Source organism: Musa acuminata, chromosome BXJ2-3, assembly GCF_036884655.1.
Source record: "Musa acuminata AAA Group cultivar baxijiao chromosome BXJ2-3, Cavendish_Baxijiao_AAA, whole genome shotgun sequence".
Classification (NCBI taxonomy): domain Eukaryota; kingdom Viridiplantae; phylum Streptophyta; class Magnoliopsida; order Zingiberales; family Musaceae; genus Musa; species Musa acuminata.
This window is the reverse complement of record NC_088340.1, coordinates 38,628,984-38,648,435: the sequence shown is the minus strand read 5'-3', so window position 1 is coordinate 38,648,435 and position 19,452 is coordinate 38,628,984. Positions and strand designations below refer to the sequence as shown.

The window sequence follows — 19,452 nt, the reverse complement described above, 5'->3', positions numbered from 1 at the left end:
GTGCGGACTTGATGGCCAGTTCGAGTCACGGTCCGGCTCATATTTTGTGGGATCGACCCAGTCCGCGCTCCGACTTAATTTGATGTTGGGCCGGGTTGATGACCCCCCGGTTTGGTTGGGTCGACTAAATGTGTACCTGGTATCTTTACATATATATCCTTACAGAACCCAGAAATAACATGTTTACCATTATCCTATTAGGATTAGATCTTGGATTTGAGTCTGAAATAGAGTTAGTAGTTCAATCTCAACAAGTTAATAAGGCAATTATTCTATCGAATTAGATCATGATAGAATTACACCTTTCATTACTATGCAACTTAATAGAGCCATTAGTTCAATCTCAACAAATCAATTATTCTATTGAGCTCAGATCTTGATAGAATTACACCTATGCTATGATTACTGCAGCAACCAAAAGTTGAATCCTTGAGTTGTTCTTAACTGATTACTGCAGCTGCAGTGGATAAAACCAAGCCATATGCTTTTTGAGCACAAAGATGACAAAGTAGATAAGATCTGAATGCCGCTGGGGCCAACCGTAGACATGGAAGGGGCAAGAGAATCATCATACGTTGATGAAAGGAAAAAGAAGATGCCAAGGAGAAAGAGATGCTAGTCATGTATATCTTTGGTAGTGGGAGTCACTGGAAGAAGCCACATGCTGGTACTTTATGAGCAGAGGCAGTCAACCATGCTACAGAGGGTGGACTACTTGGATCTACCACTGACATCACATTCTGTAATGTAATGAGTGCACATTCCAGCACTTTGACAGGGACACAATCTAATGGGGAATCTGATAACTTTTGTGGTCCACTTATAAATGTGCCAATGGCTAAAGCTGAAGCAGAAGATGATCTGATTCCTAAAATTGTTTGCCAGCAATGCAGATGAACAACCAGCTAAAAATATCTGAAACAACAGAATCAAGATGATTGTGCTGGTAGGCAAATCAAGAAGTCAATTACTGCAACAACATACATTCACATGAATGTTCCTAGAAAACAAGTATTGAAATGTTTGTACCAACATTATAGGCAGGTGTCATATATGATACAGTAAATTAAGCTAGCTAAGTTGATGCTTCATGTGAGCACCCAAAATGACAAACTACAGCGAAAAAAAATAGATGAAAGGACGGATATGAGCTACCAACAAATCTTGTTTTCAGTGTTCCAGTGAGCCCATCGATGCGACCCTGGTGCTCAGATTTCTTGAATCCTGCCGACTGATGTAGTTGTCGCAACCATTGGTTGGAAGCATTTTTATGGGGCCGGAGTTCAGGAAATTGACATCCTGTTTGCCCATCTGCTGCACTTCTTGCGGCGAAAGTATTTTTATGCACCATACGTTGTTCACAAACTCCCTGGACGAGGCGCAATCATCAGAAAAGCGTCAAAGAAGCATACACAAAGTATCAAAACAAATGAGGATACTAATGCTCTACGGTCAGGATTAATTCCTCGGCTACAATCTAGTTGATTGTGGATAATAAAATAAGATGGTAGCTTTTCAGTTGGAAACTAAGTGGAAGCAGCAAGAATTCTAAGACAAGAAACAGCGAGATAATCTCTCGAGAGTGAACTATGACCATAATTTTGAAAGGAACTAATATGATAAAGTAATGATCATAGAAGGACTTACTGCCAGGGATCATCACCAACAAGAAGAATATCATTCTCCCTGTCAACAAATACAAGCTGCCAGCCTGATCTTAAGGGGTCTTCCAACTGGCCTTCTAGGCCAAACATACGCCCAAGCTCACTGCGCAGCTCATTGTAGCTGCTAAACCTGGTAATGTCTAGTGACCTCCCAAAGGACCCTGATTTGGAAACCTGTGATTGTATTTTACATTGATCACTTGATAGCATAGATATAGGAGGCAGATAACATCAGTTCAATCAATAACCATGTTTCAATCATGTAAAATGATTCGCTGGATGACACAGACAACTCATTATTAAAACTGCACATTAAACTTGTATAGTTAATGTTTGTTAACCATTCACTTTAAAGAAGCATGTTTTACTTAGCGTCAGATCTCTTGTTAAGGAGATACTGTAAGCTAAATCAACTGGAGATAATGTAAGCCAAATCAATTATATAATTAAGAAACTATTGTTGAATGCTTTTGCAAGGAACTGAATGAAATACGTACTCTCCTAAATATGATGCTTTGTACGACATGGAATGTTCCAAATGACCATATCAGTCATTGACATCAAACTTTTGCATGTAACTAATGTGCCACAAGTGCTTTTCTCTCAGTATTTTTCACCAAAAGAATCACATGCATTTGGTATTACATCAAATGAGTTGTACAGCATTATTCTAAAAACTCAGAAATGTTAAATTTTCATACAATTCAACTGCAGGAAATTTTCAGAACAGAATAACAAAATCAACTTGAACTCAATGAGGAATAAATCACTGACCTTAACAAATGTTCCACCCTTCTGGTTTAGTTGATCCGCATTTTGTGAAGACTGCAAAAATCCTGTTTCCTCTAAACCACTGGAACCTGTCAATGCTTGACTCAACGCAAAATCATGTACAGAGGAACCTACAAAATTGCTAGCATCATAGTGCATGCCAGTCGAATCACTTTCACGGCCAACATTGCAGAGGCTTGTCATGCCATTCTGCATTAAAAGTGATGAGGAGTCTATATTAACTCCGAATAAGAGTTGATTTCGGGCATCCATGTTACCATCCTGATTCACTGCACATTCTCTTCCTGGAAATGGTGGCAACATAACAGACCGCTGAGAAATGTTAGGCTCTGAGACACCTAATTGTTCCACCCGAGGTATCATGCATTGGGCTCCAGATGGGAGAATTGAGTCAACTGCCACTTGTTTTGATGGACGGGGACCAGAAGTAACAAGTTGGTTGGTTCTTGGCCAACTAAGCAAATGTGATGCTTCTCCTGGAGAAAACTGACTCAAAATATTATGCAACGGGGAGGCATCAGATGTTGAGACACAGTTAGTATTGGAGTCTGAAAAGCTCCGTGACTGGGAAATCAAAGAAATATTTTGCATAGTAGCTGATTGAGATTGGGGCTCAGATATAGGTTGAGAGAAGACTGATGCTTCACTAGGAACTTGTTGATGATCAGACAAAAACTTCTGCTGTTGGGTTTCTTGATGCTGCAGTGCTTGCTGCTGCTGCAGAATCTGTTGTTGGTTCTGCTTGCCAAATGGGTATACCTGCTGCAACTGATGCTGGAAAAATTCAGACTGAGACTGGCTCTGTACTTGGTTTAATTGAATATTCTGAAGAAAGGCTTGTGGAAGTTGAGATTGACCATGGTGTAAAAGCTGACTTGGAGGCATTGGAGAGTACATGCTAGCTGTGTTCTGTATTTGCTGGAATTGCAGCATTGCAGATGATACTTGTTTTGTGGGATCCATGGTCCTTGTTTCTTGAATGCCATCTGCGGCCATTGTAAGGTACATGTCAGGCGGCAGACCAAGAATCGTTGTATCGATCCTTGGCTGCGTCCAGGGTGTAACACCAGTACCCTGAAAATTCAGTGACTGAAGTCCTGGATTTCCACCATTTCTGAACCACGTCACAGGTGAACTCAGACTGAAATCATCATGCTTTCCACCTAATTATATTGGATATAAGTAAGATGAATGATGTGCTGTAGTCTGCAAACAAGTTTCATAGCTTACTTCTGTATTCAAATAAAAAAATATTAAGGTATACCATGGAGGGAGGGCAATCCAGGAGGCCATGGTCGCTTAAGCCTAAAAGGAAAAGGAGATGGGTACATTGGAAAGGTTGTTAGAGGTTCAATCTCCCAGAGTGACACCTTGGGCTGCCTCTCTCCAGCCGTTGACTCATCCCAGCCAACCTGCATTAACATATCCAAGCTTATATAGCCCGAAGGCCCCGAACAGCAGCAAATGTTTATATTCTTCAAGCAATCAATTTTGCAGAAGTTCATAAAATAAGAGGGTATAATTATAGCATTTATTAAGAAAGGATGCTCTCCGAGCAGATAAAACTGGTTACTGCAGAAAAAATTACTTTCACAGAGCGCCAATGTGAATTTGGCCAATGCACAGGGTCAAGATCACCAATTCCTGTAATTGTACCCATGTATCTGTTAGAAGAAAGAAGCAGTCATTATGAGTGGGAATCTTACAGAGTGTTCACAAAGGTATACCTAGTAAAAAATTGTACATGCAGCAAAAGCAAAGGGAAAAGGAAAAGATCATCAACAAAGAAGAATTTGACTTGTTTATGCAATTACGAGGTAAACACTCAAGAACCCAAATTAATAAGATAGGGAAAGAACTCCAACCTACCGTCGAACACTTGACTCTTCCGTCTCAAAAAGCATCCGGAAACGCATACCCACAGAAATACGGGTGTGATAAACTGCTTTAACATACTTGGCTAATGGGATCACAAATTCAGAAGGACTTGCCCTGGAAGGATACATACAATACTTAAACATCCAGAAAATTACATACTTTGAGCTATGACATATTTACCTTGGGTTATAAAATATGGTAAATCGGCTATTTGTCGCGGCAGCATGTGCAGCTGCAGCAAGAAGCCCTATGTGCATGCTATCACTTGATAATACAGATGAAGGCATAACTGTCTGTGGTCTATTAGCACGTCGAATTCCCAGAAGTAATTGATTGTTATCATTCCTACCGAAGGAAAAGTTCAAGTATTGAGATCAAAAGAAGCTGTCGACAATGCCCAAAAGAGCTATTCAACAGTACCAGATAAAAAGTACGGAATCCCCTGCAATCAGTCTCTTTGCACTCACAAAAACACTCCATCCTGTTGTAAGAAGATGCCTCTTTGGCTGACCTACATCATAAGCATGACCATTCCCTTAAAAAAAAGCCAACCCACAATGTGACTATTATAAGATTTGTATGAGCTACAAGTACATTTTTTGAAGCTATTGCTTGGAATCTCATATGTGATATGAGTAAAGACACCACCAAATTACAGCATATCCTGCAATCCAACTTTAGCAACTAAAATTTTGTGTAAATTGTCTCGTGAAGAGAGGAACATCATATGAATCAAAGTATGTCAATTTTTCATTAGTAGACATAGGGAACTCATACATTTAGAACACAAAACCTCATGTTCAAGCCTGTTTGACAAATGAAATTAATTATTTTGGTAATGAATCATTTTTCATCTCTGTCATCCCAATGGTCCATCTTAAATAACCTAGCAGAGCAATAAAGAAAGCACACTTAATGTGCATATGTCATGTTCTAGGTCGAAAATGTAAGACAGGACCACCATGTGACCGATAAGAAATTCTTGTTAAGCAAATGCTTGTAAAGATGTTGCAGTTTGGTTCTCGCATTATGATGCAAAATGGTATGTATGCACAGGAAATCAGAGATAAATAGTGTCTCTCCAACACAGAACATGTACCATCAGGATCAGGTCATGATCTCATAAAACTTAATGGAATAGGTCACAGATCATACCAGATGTCATCACATATTATGAAGAATCACCTTTCAAGGCTGCTATTATCATGGTCCAGTTACAGATCATATCATTGCATCATCACATATAAAAAAAAAATCAGCTTTTACGACTGCTATCATCATGACAGCTATTTAGCAACAGGATTATACTTACTGGTAAGGACCAAGTCTTTTGTTGACCATTTTCTTGTTACAACATCGATTTTATTTATGCCCACTTTTATGTTTCCATCCTATTATCAGCAGCCCATGCCCATATTAACCTAGAAAATTTTCTCTTAATACATTCTCAACCATTGTGCTGAGTTTCTGCAGTGCTAATGTCCTCTCTCCAAATTTATTCTCAAAGCCAGCCCTCACTATAGCATTGAACCTCTTCATTGGTATAACTGCCTGGGAAAAGCAAGTTTCACCCGAGATAAAAGTTTGACATCATATTTATTACAAGAAAAAAATTAAGGTCAACCTTTCCTAATGGTAAAGCAATCAGTCTCCCAAAACAGAAAGTAACAAAGAACTTAAGATTTTGCAAGTTTCTTCTACAAAACTGGGCAAGGATCACAACATTGTGCAGGTTAATGCATTCCTAGAGATAACACACCAAACAAATCCTAAATCATGATACAATATATGACATTTAGGAACATGACAAACACATACCTCGAAAGATGTGACGGAACTTCCACTCATTGCCATGGAGGTCCATTGCAATCAACTCCTGTGCAGGTGGCTGCAGTGAAAAATCCTACAAAGAGCAACACAAGTAAGAAAAAAAGATTAAGAAATTTCTATTCTAGTTCCAAAAAACTGCCTTCCTAGAAATTGAAAGTCAATTTGCTAGCAAGCAAGACCTACCAGCGGCGGGAAGACTTTTTCTGCTGCTCGACGAGGAACAGAGAATCCACCATGCGTACTGGTGTCACTTGCAGTCAATGTCTTACAGAAATAATTGGTTGGCTGCTTGCTTGCTGTACCCAATTCAGTAGGTAGATAAGGTTCTTTTTGCTCTTCCTGCAGTACATATCAGATAAAGACAAGAAAATTAAAAGGACATCCAAGTGTTAATGGAATACGGCATTGTCTGAAAAGAGAGAGTTCATTACTGGATTCAGTGGTTGCAATGTCATCTGGGCATAAACTTCATCTGACTCTACATCTGCCTATAGAGAAACCACATCCATGGATAAGCAAACAATCATGAAATCAGACAGCAAAAATTGACAAATATCTGACACAGACTTACATGCATAGTAACATTATGCAACTGACAAACCAGCTGAGGAGGTAAGCTTCGGTAGCTGGGCAGTGAATCAATCTCCTTGTTAGTTGAAGCAGCTACCTGTAGAGAATAATCTAAATCAATGATCATGCATGGAAGAATAAAAGGTGACTTGTTCAAAAAATCATCAGCTAAAATTCATCCAGTAACAGTGAAGGAAATTGATTCAGGGCAGTAGCATATTGTTGTCTTGCTTAGGGACTCAGGATGATTTAGAAAAAGGTAACACAGCTGACCTGTTCACTATGGCCCTGTGGGAAATAGACCACCCGACTTCCAACAGGGGGTAATGAAACTAGAGGTCCAGCACAAGCATGCCATAACTCTGAATTCAGACACCTCTGTTCTTCCGTATCTAGTGTTACATAATTAGGAATTATCATAATGAATAAAAGTAAGAAAAGACAAGAAGAAATAATGGGCGAGAGTAGGGTTCATCAGCCAACAGAGTCATTAGACAACAACCGTTCCTTTACAGGTTGGAGGAGACATGCACATCTGTTTGCAAGGAATAATTTGCTTTGGTTCTTTCACCAAATATACAATTTGCAAAAAAATCATAAAATGCAATACTATAAGCTCCAAGATAAACGCTGCATCTTTTTTTTTTTCATGTTGTTATGAAGCACTCAAAAGTCTAATTACATAAATAGCCTAACTTAATACTGACATCTTTCATGGAAACTCAAAGTTTAAACATCTAAAAGAATTGCAAAGTAAACACTCTCCAACAGCTAATGAATGCAAAACTCTTCTAAAAGCTCATCTCCAATGTGGACCTTCAGGGAAGGGAAATGGAGAACTAAATCCAGCATCCGGAAGTGACATTGTAAAAGATCCCCTCAAACCACAGATGGAACATCCTACATGTTTGATCTGCGGCCAGTGAAACTCTGTTTGATTTTATTTTGAATAGATGGTTATAGCAGCCAGCAGAAAATAAATGCTTTGTTTTAAATGAAATTCCTCCATTCTGGCATCCAGAAAATTTTGGTCCTAGAAGTGTCCAATTTAGATAATGTAAAATAAGTCATCACAGCTTAAACATATCTTCTAAGCGGAGGATACAAGATTGATTTATATAATCTACAACCAATAGATCTAAATTGAGAAACTCTACATAAATAGTGAAATATGTGTATAGGAATTTAGCACAATTATCACCAGAAAACGATCGAACCAGCAGAGACAATTGTGCATACAGCATTGACTTGTCCGATAAAATCAAGAACATAGTTTCTTGCATTTGGAAGGACATGGAAAAGGAAAAAAGTAGGACAAGGGGTACTCAATTCACTATTGATGCAAACTTCTAGATCAAAAAGCTGATGCAAAACATAGTCGTATCTCATAAGAAATTGAATGATACAAAACCAACTACAATGAATCACTAGAAACAAAGATTTAAATTAACAAAAGTACTAAGAGCTTCTAGCAACAATATATATGCAGAAAACTTTAAGCTACACAAGAAAAAATGTCATAGAACTCACCTTCCTGTTGCTGATTGCCCAGACCTGATGATGAAAGCCTCATCTTCTGTACCCACGAGAGAGCTTACTGCAATGGGAACCACAAAATCATCAAGCCTAGCACTGAATTGGGATCCTCTCTTTAAAGCACGAACAAAAATATCGAACGAAGGAAGTTGTGCATGCAAAAACTTGGCCCTTTTCCTTAGACACAAGAAAATCTTCTATTGTTTATATTTCTCTCAGTGAAACATGCTCCATTATTTTCCTCATCCTTCGTGAAAAGTCTTTTACCCTTTAGTTCATAAAAATGCTTGTGATCTAGATATATGCAGAAAATAATTTAACTTCAACTACAACGATTGAAGAAGAAGAAGAAGAAGAAGAAGAAGAAGAAGAAGAAGAAGAAGAAGAAGAAGAAAAAGAAACAACAACAGCAACACATGAACGCAATTCATCCAAAACCAATCCCACTGAAACGTTCACCGCCAGCATCATCAGTTCCAAGTTTAACTATGAAAACCCTAGTAGAAAGAGTTGCAACTTCACATCAAGAGATAGTTTTGATCTTTAAGAGAAAGAACCTGAGCCGCAAGAAAGGTCAAAATCTCATAATACAGAAGTTACGATGTCTCAGCTTATCGGAATTCCAAGCAAAATCCCTCCTTTATCTATCAGCTGACAACTACAGGTTTCCTTCACCAGATTCTCAGACAACAGAGACAAAGCCAACGAGCCACAAAGCAGATGAAAGAAAAGTCCCCAGCAGCTACCTCAACTGAAGCAACCGAGTTGAAACCCTACCAATGAAGAGATTGCTCGCCCAAATCCAGAAAAATTCCACCCAACCTGAAGCTTCAATCAGGAATTACTCTCTCGAAACCTTAAAAGCAAGCCGAAATAAGCTGAACTCTCAGTAAAGCCGAAGAATTTGAGAAGAACAAAGCCCCAACCCAAGGGGAAGTAGGAACCCCTAGATTTCACCCCAGGAACGCCCTTCTCAAGCTGAACCAGCAACAATATCAACAAAAAGCACCCAAAAAAAGAGCTCCTTTTCTTCAACCGACGTCAACGTCAAACACGATCCCCCTCGGATCTCCACCTCGAACGGCAAGACAGAGCTCGGCCCCCAAGAACTCGTACTAAAAGCTCCGGAGAAGAACCTAGAGCGACGTCCTACTCCTCAGGCGTCCCATCCTGAACCCTAGGCAACCCCACCTCCCCGCCACCGGCTCCGGCACTTGAGACACAGAGGAGGCATTAAAGCAGCATTAGGCGACGACTCTTCCACTTGCGTCAACAATCGGCGGTCAGGAATCGCCTCCTGCTGGCTCGCTCGCTCGCTTCGATCGAGGTCTCGGAAGGGAGAGCTCAGGCAAAAGATTCTGCTTTTGCTGTGCTGATCATCCAGTAGACACCGCCACCACCGCCATTTCTTGCTGCTCGTAATGCTTCCTATTTCTTTGATTGCATCTCTCCCTTCTGCCTTCCCACATCATATATACTCTCCTCTCTTTAAAGAAGAAAAAAGAGAAGGTGGAGGAAGAATGACCGGCAGAGTGATATCACCACACCATGCCCTGCGTGCGTGAGCCTTCTTCACCTCCATGGCACATGTGCACATACCACCAAGGTCGAGGAAGAGTAGCGTCACATGTACACGTCTTACGTACAGAATACAGATACACGTACGTTCTATTTCTGACGACGTGCCACCTTCACTGCACTTTTGCTGCTGCTGCTTCTTCTTCTTCTTCTTCTTCTTTTCCTGCAATTAAAATGTCAGTCATAGGCGCCTAGGAATCAGTGGCCATGTCCATCCATCCACAACAAGGAATTACCATTCGCACTGGAATCAAATATGTGGCTGCTCTGGTCCCCTCACATAAGAGAGGGACTGATGAAGAGGCACCCTTTCCTCCATTAAAGGGAATGCCACTTCTTGCTAATTTTAGTGCAGGAGAAGATGGACATAAAAGGGACACTTGCTATGTTATCCTGAGGGGACCATTTAGAGTGGTGTATGCAGGTACTCTTCTTCCTGAGAGATGAGGGAGTGGAAGACTAGAGAAGCATTTGGATCATAGAGGATGTAGTCTTTGGGGTTGGGGTTGATTTCCTAACAGTAGTCTGGTGGATATATATTAGATCCTCTTGAAACAGCATTCAATCATTTTTCTTTACACCTAAGACATTTGTTTGATGATGTTGTTGTGTTCATTCAATAAATATATATATATATATATATATATATATATATATATATATACTAAAATATTAAAAGTGAATCTCATCCTCAGCCACTATCATTTGGGTCAAAAAAAAGAAGAAGAAAAAAAACAGAGCTTTCATCTTTCTTGGTCAAAGATTGCAGCTGGTATTACTTTAATCAGCAAATCTTCTGTAGGTTTGCCAATGTAGGCATTATCATGAGAAGCCTTTTTTTCCTTATGTGCTACTAATCCTGTGCTCTCAGTCAAAAAAGTTGCCAAAAGTTCTTGGTTTCAGGAGAATAGGCATGGGGTGCATGAATTGCGCATCTTTCCAACATCAGGAGACCTACAGATGTTGCTGATACCCATCAGGAGAAAATTAATATTCATCATGGTGCTTTTTTTTTTTTGGTTCTTCTGACAGCCTTTTTCAACATTTTTTTGTTTTTTTTTTTTTTTTTGTAGGTTTTGTGATGAAACTTTGACATATTTTACAACATCTATCACAAATATTCCCAGATTTTTAGAGAGCTTTAGTTTTGGATTATTGATTCCAAGGGAAAAGAGAAAGAAAAGGATTCACTTTTATAGCAAACATTTGCAGAATTATCAGCTTCAGAGCAAAATGGTTCATTATATTGTAAACCAGCTGCCAGATGATCCCAACAACATCCTTAAGCAACAGCTGTCCACAGGTATCAAAAAGAGACTTTTTCTCTGATTTGGTGATAAGCTATATTTGAGTTGAAGACTTAAAGGGTAAACAAAGCATTGAAAATAGTACATCATCTCTTCATCTCACACCATTTCTTCTCAAGGAAGAAAGCCAATGCAAGCTTTAATCATCTACTTACCAACTCTTATGGGAACTGCAGCAGCTTTGCTACATGCATGTTCAGCCTTTAATTTGCAAGTGACTGATAGGACCACAAGTTTGTGGAGTTGAGAGGCCAATGCATTGACAAAATGACACAAGAAAGCTCTTGTAGAAAGGATACAAGCTTAGGGACTGTAAATGTCAAGGGTATCTTCCAGAAAATAGCAACCAATTAATGGCAAATGAGTGAGGATGTCAAGGGATTTATGGTTAGGTGGGGACTAGAAATGAAGTGAACTTGACCATCATTTTTTGAAGTGTTAAATATGACTTATTTAAGTCTTCCTATTCCTTGCTTTCCTTTTGACATTTTTGAAGTATTTTAGGCTTGTGGGAAGCATTGTGGACACACATAGCTCAATATCTTTCACAGTTCACACAACAAGAATGAGTCCACCTATAGTTTATGTACCACTGGTTCATCAATTTATGTAAACCAAAGGGATAGAACATTAAATCTTACACAAGAGAAATGAGAATCTCCACACCTTCTAGTTGAGCCATCACATCAGATGGTCAAATCTGGATCTAGGAAATGTAGCATTGTCTTCTGCCTACTTATGGATGACAAATTGTCATGACAGCTACTGAATGGAAAACTCAGTGAGCAATAAGTTTGGCATGAAAGAAATGGAAAACTCAAATCTGAATCCCCAATATCCACCAAATGTGATGTCAAAGTATATTAGATAAACAAAAGGTTACAATGTTTGCTCCAACTTGCTAACTACTTGATTTACTCTTATAAAGAGAAGAGATTTTTTTAGTGGACAACTTAAATAACAATTTGTGCTAACATTATAGCAGACAATTTTTCAGTGGAGAAGGATGTTAGATCTATGGCTTCTCTGTTTGACTGCTTTTATCTTATTAGGGTGTTTGGTTTTATCCAGAACCATTTAAATACTTGGCTGGTGTTTGAGCTTCCAAGAAGAGTCAACTCAGCAGTGACCTTATAAAATAACATAGCAAGGAATTTTTTATTTTTTCCTTCAAAAGAAGAGAAAGAAATTGTAAATTGACAACATCAACCAACAGGGAGGATGCATTCCCTTGCATGAACTCAAAATAAATTCTCACATTCTCTGCTGGTTGATTGAAGATCTACCAGTAAAATTTGATTCAAGGGAATGAAGAAAAGCATGGATAATCAATCAAATAGGCCACTTGAATGAAACTTCCCACCTACCAAAATGAATGAAAACATCTTTTGGAGAGTGGCCCCAACCATGTCCTTGCACAATAAGTACTGGATGTGGTAAGTCTGGTCAGGCATGTGCTGGAAGCAAAGCATGATATGAACATTTCTTTTTTCAGGGGAAAATGATATGACCATTCCTCTTGGAAAGTTGGAGGAAAGGAACTTGTGTCAAAAGAGGACCATGAACACTCACTTGGTCACAAGGCCAATGATGCTCGTATCTTACCATGGTTCCTTTTTGGCTGCTTCAGCACTCTGAAGGAATCACAGGTTTGGTTAAACTGGAAGAATACCAAGAGTAGAGTCCCCAGTTCACTCTGGCTGATATACTTCAGCCTGACAGTAGCACTAATTCAATGACAATCACACTGTTTGCATTCACAATTTTCCTATGATCTTGAAGAAAGGATGATGGCCATCAGATGTACAAGAAAACAATAGCAGATGATGGGGACCATTAATTTTATGCTAAGAGGGGAGATTGGAATAACTTTAAGTAGTAGTGTTATGATCATAACTGATATTTGGACCACTATATCAGAATCCTGTCCCCACTTGAGCTGATGCATGGTTGATTTGGCTTTACCTTTTCTATCCAATTTCTGAACCTAAATTGACTAGAATCATATGTGCCAAAGTGCAGAACTATTTAGTTGTTGCTATATTGTGACCATCAGCTTTCACATTGTAGAAAGGACAATGCAAATTAAGAATCTAATGGGAGACACATTCTATCATTGGATAACATATAAATATGTTATGGTGAGATGAGCACAATTTTGATGTGTGATCGATTGGCATAACAATGATTTGATTAATGGAAAGCCGGACAAATTGGTGACTGCTCTCAAGTCACCTAGCACATGCGGAGCCCATGATTAGGCATTACCATGCATGGCAAATCATGATTAGATGAATAAAGCTAAGCTGATAAGGACAGTGATGATAGTTAATGAATAAATGTCTGTCCCAACCTTTGAGTATGAAAAATTCAGGCTGTCAAAGCAATCTCAATCCCAAGTTTGACTCCCTTTCTTCCATGAGGGAACAGGTAATGCTTCCTCTTTTTCTACCTGATCACATTGAAGGAGACAGAGAGTCTTATGTGATCCACAGAGGAGCTTGTTTATTTGTGCTTCCTCTCTTCTCTCTCTCTTTCTCTTTGATTTGTGCAGACTGTCATGAAAAAATTGTCATATAATACTTCTTTTTTTCTCCTCATTATGTTATGTTTCTGGGTAGCATGGTCAGTTCTGATCCTTCATAGCTGAAGCAAAGGACCTATCGATTGATTAAACAAGACAAGGAACTTTAGAATGTAAAAAAAACTAAATATGGAAGTTGATATATTAACTCACAGGAAATGTATCATTCTTTGATATTGATGATGTGATGGTCTCATGAAATACTGAAATAGTGTTAACCTTAAATCTTCATGCTGTTCTGTGCGTAATTCTCTTTGCCTCTCTGCTATCTTCATCCTTATTCAACAACTGAACTATCAGTTCTCTTGCAGATTCCCAGACCTGCAAATACTGTGAGCAACACAAATTTAAGCTCAGAAGAGACAGAGAACTCAATATATGAATTAGGAATGCAATTAGTTAACACCAGTACTCTATATTTTGGACTCTGAGGAGCTTCTGCCAATATTATGTACATAGAGAGAGTAACATGAAAATGATGTGAAAGAAGGGCTCATGGAGCCCATCTTGTTCCCATTCTGTCTGTCCTTTCTCTTTCCTTGTTACTTAATTGCAAGGATATTTTATCTTAGCTTTCATTCCCAAATCCATACTAGGCCAAAAGGGATTCCTCAATCCATAAAGACACCCTTGCATTGGTTGTGGCCTGGAATTTGGATTTTACTTTCTAAAGGTAGAAGGCACCACCAGGACATGTAACCATGAATTGTTTGGACCTGTACCTTGACAAAGAAACTTGCTGTTCAGTGACTTGAAAGGCCAATGCTTCAACTTTGTTGAAATTTAGTCTAAAACATCAAATAGCATGGACTGGTTTCATGGCAAGCACAAGTTGAACTGTATGTGGTCCAAGAGTGTTCTTGATTCCACCTTTGAGTAGATGTCTACATTATCTGCAGTCACCAAGCTGGTCCAATTTGAATGATTGGACTCATGTACAGGTTTCTTCAGTTCAACAAGCAGTCTGCAATCCTTTTCTATTGAGAAGTATTATTTATGATACAAGTCAACTTATAAAGTATTGACATCATGATATAATTTCTCTTTTGTAACTACGGCAATAGATTAGTCATGGAAATAATCTTCGATTACAGGATATGATTACATGTATTAGTTCTCCATGGATGATGCAGTGAAATTCAAGAATACCCATCTGTTTTCGTTCTTATGATAAGGAGGTGGAGACAGCTCTCTCATGCCCTCTTAACCATTCAAACGATCAACTTGATGTATGTTCTCTTACCAAACGTCATGGATCAACATATAGAAAACAGAAATATGGTCTCTGACTGTAAATTTGCACATCTAAACAAGTTTTCATGCTTCATTTCAATATCGATTAGTTTCTGATTGAGTAAACTAACGCAATAAAAAGAAAGGAACAAAGGCTAGTCAATCTGCTGACTATGATCAACTGCATGATTCCTATGAGGTAAATACTCTTGAGAGTAGAAGTGATCAACCTGGAATTCCAGGAGTACTTTTATTGAGCTAATCATCAACTGATCGAAGACATAATAAGTACATTTAGCTTGTCCATCATCTATTAGCTAAGAAGCACATAAAAGAATGAAAGAAGAATAGGCAAAACTGGACAGGATGTTTCAGTCGAAATATTCCCATTGTGTTGTCGTAGTTGGAGGATCGAAAGTCTCCCACTTTGTAGTGACGACTACAGGCTTCAATCTGCCGTTCCTAATCTTGAGGAGATCCAGAGTCTCAACACATTTTTGCACCCTCTTTGCCTGCAGAATAAAAGAAGAAAAAGGCCTCTCACTCATCAGTATTAGACTGTTATCCAGCTTTGTTATAGACAAGGGAAGGAAATAGTGGTAAAGATATTATATCATGTGAAGATAAAAAGCCATCACCAGCTATTTCTTTCTTATCACAGATATGTTGGCTCTTTCATCATGCAAGATAACCTCACCTTATGGACTTTGGAAGGGTCTTTGACTTCATGACCTTGATTGAGGTCTGAATTAGATTGCTGATTGTATGTTTAAACAAAAAAACAATTACAGATGTCTTATCTAGTCATGGATATCACTGCTTCCACTGTATAAATTCAGTGCCCTGGTTAAGCAGTTCTGCTTTCCATGTTGCCATCCATTCTACTTTAAATATTCCCCAATCGAGATGTTGCAGGTAAATTAGTTTCAGTTCTTGCACCAATGCATGCACAAAGTGTACTTCAAACCTCTTCCTCGTTGATTATCCTTGAAGTTTGTGGTCTTTTGGCAGTCGATAAAGGTTATCAGTCTATAGGTAGTAGTATGTAATGAAGGTAAACTGGCAAAGCCCATCAGGGAAAAGGCAGCACTAATAAATTAAGCTCTATGAATCACTAATCTGAGCACTAATAAATTAGCACATCAAGGAAATTGCTCTGTGAACTAATGAAAACCAAGACGTATGGCAGATGTATGGCTTAACGAGACAGAAGATAATTTTGGGAAGCAAAAATGCAAGAGCAAACCTGTAAATTTTTCTGGGAAGAAGCGTCTCCCTCTGTGTGGATGCTATCTAGTTTGACTGCTTGTCTCATGAGCAGCTCTATTAATGTGGTGATCTGTACTTCCGCCACCTTATTCCTTTCAGTAATGGACTTCTCAATGGTAGTAACCTGGAAACAATAGATATTAATCCACAAGATAAGCATACAAGTCATGCAGCAGTAATCATGAATGTATCCCTGATTAACAAAATATCTAATAATCTATCCATCACATGAGCAACAGGTTGATGGTCGTCGACATAGTCCCAAACTTCCTGCTCTCCAAAGACAAGAGTGGATTGCATTTATCAGACCTCTGTTACAAACTTATTTTGACATCCAGGTTATGTTCATCAATATCTTTGTCCAGACAACAAATCTAAGCTATCCTTTATCGTTTTCTATCTGCAAAGAAAAGCTGTCTTGTCTAACTATCCAGCACTTCATCTCAATTTTTAGTGCAATTACTACGTCAACCACAGTAAGGTGTGTTTCCATTGATCAATAAATTGGCTTGTTAATCATCATAGCATACGCATACTGAACATTTGTTTGAGTAAATGTCGAAGAATGCAAGTGGTGAGGGCGCCTCACCTGATCGGCCAACTTGTCCACCTCCATGGACTCGGCAGAGATGGCACGTTGAGCGCTTTGGATCCTCGCGTTCTTCCGCATCTCCACGTATCGCCTCTCCAAGCTCGTCGGATCCTCCGTCAGTACCACCTTCGATCGGTTCTTTACGCCGCAGACGTCGAGGAACTCGCCGTCCCCCCTCTCCTTCCCCTTGTAGAACAGCCTCTGCTCCGCCGGCTGCAGCCCCGTGTCCGCCGTCAGAATCTTCTTCAACTCCCCTGTGGAGTGTGGACACATCGTTAACGTGAGGCAATCCCACCACCGCCAGTGACGAGACCCGGAATTTTCCCAGCCTAAAAACCAAGTTAACTCAATGATTCGGTGGACCTACTGGCCGTTGAATGAAAAAGGATATGAATCGGACGGTCAAGATGATCGGGTGACCATAGGAAGAATCGACTTAATGTCGATCGACTGCAGCTGCCCTATGGCCCGTTGTCCATGTTGTGTGCCACCTAATCCTCTTTAAATTTACGGGGTTGCCATCATACAAATCATAGTTATTTTGACCACCAAAATACTCGTTCATACAATTTCCTATTTCACGTCTTTTTTCCTCTATTAACGAGAATTTTAAGAAAAGGGAAAATACAAGTGGAAGTTTTTATTTCCAGTAAATTTCTCATTTTAATGCAACAAGAACCGAATTATAGATGGATTTTAAGAATATACTCGAAAATATTTGGTAATTATATTATAGAAAGCAGAAACAAAATTTTCTTTACTTATAGGGAAACAGAGAAGAGGAGGAGAGGAAGTCGAATCCGGCGGAGGTAGCAGTGGCGGCGAGACTTACGGAAGGTGGCAAGGGAGCAGACCGAGACCTCGAACCTGGCAGAGCCGTACGAGATCCGGAGGCGCATCTCCGGCGGCGGGGCCCCTGGATCCCACCCGCGCCTCTGGACCAGCATCCCGCCGGGCCTCATCTCCCATTCTCCGCCCACCTCCCTAGCCCCCGCCGCCGCCTCCTCCGCCGACCCGCGGCTCGATCCGTCGTCGGACCCTGACCGCCGCATCCGCATCATCTCTGTGGCCCCCCGATCTCGACGGATCTCAGCCGTCTCCCTCCTCCTCCTCCTCCTCCTCCCACCGCCGCCCCTACGCCTCCTCTTTTTTAGTCTTCTCTCCGCCACCGACAGTCACCGGAGTGCCTCTTTATATACTGGTGGGAAGTCTTGAGAAAGCGCGGGATCTGGTGGCCTCGGAAGCGGAAAAGAGATCAATTGGATGGGGACACGTGTCGGCCTCTTTACGTCCAATAGTGGACAGCTCAGCGTGGGCTACCGACAGCCAGCTTCGCCCTGTGGGCGCGCGAATGATGCCGTTCGCAGGCCCACTCGCTTGACCACCCCGCGTCACGATATTATTGGGTGCTTTTGTCCCGGGTCCCACGGCTGCTTGTCGCTAGCGACGCCCACAGTAGACGGGTACGCGATCGAGTAGGTTCTTCCCACAGTGACGTCACCTAAAGGCGCACCCAAAGTAGCCTACTAGCAACTGGGCCTCGGGTCGGTAGCGAAAATAGCCCCCACGTTTGCGAGATGGACCTGCAGTCGCGTGATCGCGATCGGGCGGCCCGCGCTGCTTGGGAACAGCCGAGAACGTGGTCTCAGCTGGCAACGGGTGCCACCAGAACTGAACTCTCGCCTTGGTTGTTTTGCTGGGGTTGACCGGTCGTTGACCCCCCATAGCTACTTCGTGTGGTCCACGGCGCACTGTATCCCTCTTTTCTTCTCGTGACACGTGTAGTTTCTTTTGTCGTGGTCCGAGAGGATTGTTGAGACAAATCCACTCCTCGTACTCGTCCATCATACTCAATCGTCTACCCACATAGTGATGGGATAAAAATCAGGGTCCCACCTCCCTGCGCGCGGTACTCGTTCTCGGATGCGTTAATTGGTGAATCCTGGCCGTCGATGGGCCCCAGTACACGTGAGTGGGTGGAGATGGGGAGGAGGGCAGTGGGTGGCGTGACCACAAGATCACGTGGCTGGTGTTCGCGAAGTGGGTGACAAGACAAGGGCGGTGGTGGGATCCTCCGCCGAGCTGGCCGTTGCTAATCTAATTGCACACAAGGTGTTTGATTGGCTACCAAAGCCTTCCATCATCATCAATCCAGGCACTGGCTTCCTCATCCGACTAACGTATAACGACACTTTGCAGGACCGTCATGTGGCCTTTTGTGGTCACACCGACGATGGGTCCGCAATGCCAAGTGAGGAAGGTCGAAGTCCGGGTCGTCGGAGACAGGTGGGCCTCCGCCTTGTTGTCCGACCTACGTTTCATCGCCGTTCTAAACTACTTCATCCTCGACATCAAGCTTCAAATGATTGTTGAACCTGATAACCTGTAACTCTACAATAACAATCATAATTACCGTAGCATATAATTAGATGGGTTACAGGATCAGCATGCCACACTGCTTTAGGAGGATGTCCTCAGCCTCAGCATCTCTGCAAGTGAAGCCATTAGCTAGCTGGCCAAAAACACCAGGTTGTAAGGGATTGAGGATAGTATTTGTAGGGGACCTGATGGGGGCTTATGAGTTTGCTCCTGGTTTTGATTTCTGCTACAGGTTTCACT

General features: G+C 40.8%; 2 protein-coding genes across 6 annotated transcripts; both read right to left on the bottom strand.

The window, feature by feature from the left end:
* Nucleotides 1–944: 944 nt before the first annotated feature.
* On the bottom strand, nt 945–10,302 carry LOC103979033 (auxin response factor 17). 5 transcript variants are annotated; one of them, XM_009395041.3, is made up of 16 exons: nt 10,085–10,302; nt 9,936–10,011; nt 8,265–8,331; nt 7,008–7,126; nt 6,736–6,831; nt 6,596–6,652; nt 6,348–6,503; nt 6,153–6,237; nt 4,755–4,845; nt 4,515–4,679; nt 4,326–4,448; nt 4,045–4,120; nt 3,721–3,868; nt 2,439–3,619; nt 1,648–1,838; nt 945–1,369 (listed from the first exon to the last, which is right to left on the bottom strand). In XM_009395041.3, exons 3-16 carry the CDS (start codon nt 8,305–8,307, stop codon nt 1,171–1,173), a joined length of 2,730 nt encoding a protein of 909 aa, XP_009393316.2. In that variant the 5' UTR covers nt 8,308–8,331; nt 9,936–10,011; nt 10,085–10,302; the 3' UTR covers nt 945–1,170. The 5 variants fall into 5 exon arrangements, with proteins under 5 accessions (XP_009393316.2, XP_064956683.1, XP_009393314.2 ...); XM_065100611.1 differs by lacking the exon at nt 10,085–10,302 and having other exon boundaries at nt 9,936–10,020; XM_009395039.3 differs by lacking the exon at nt 10,085–10,302 and having other exon boundaries at nt 8,828–9,979.
* A 4,892-nt stretch (nt 10,303–15,194) lies between these two features.
* LOC103979034 (BAG family molecular chaperone regulator 1-like) lies at nt 15,195–17,983 on the bottom strand. The gene is made up of 4 exons (XM_009395043.3): nt 17,666–17,983; nt 16,831–17,087; nt 16,219–16,365; nt 15,195–15,484 (listed from the first exon to the last, which is right to left on the bottom strand). The coding sequence occupies exons 1-4, from the start codon at nt 17,892–17,894 to the stop codon at nt 15,344–15,346; spliced, it is 774 nt and encodes a 257-aa protein (XP_009393318.2). The 5' UTR covers nt 17,895–17,983; the 3' UTR covers nt 15,195–15,343.
* Nucleotides 17,984–19,452: the final 1,469 nt, after the last annotated feature.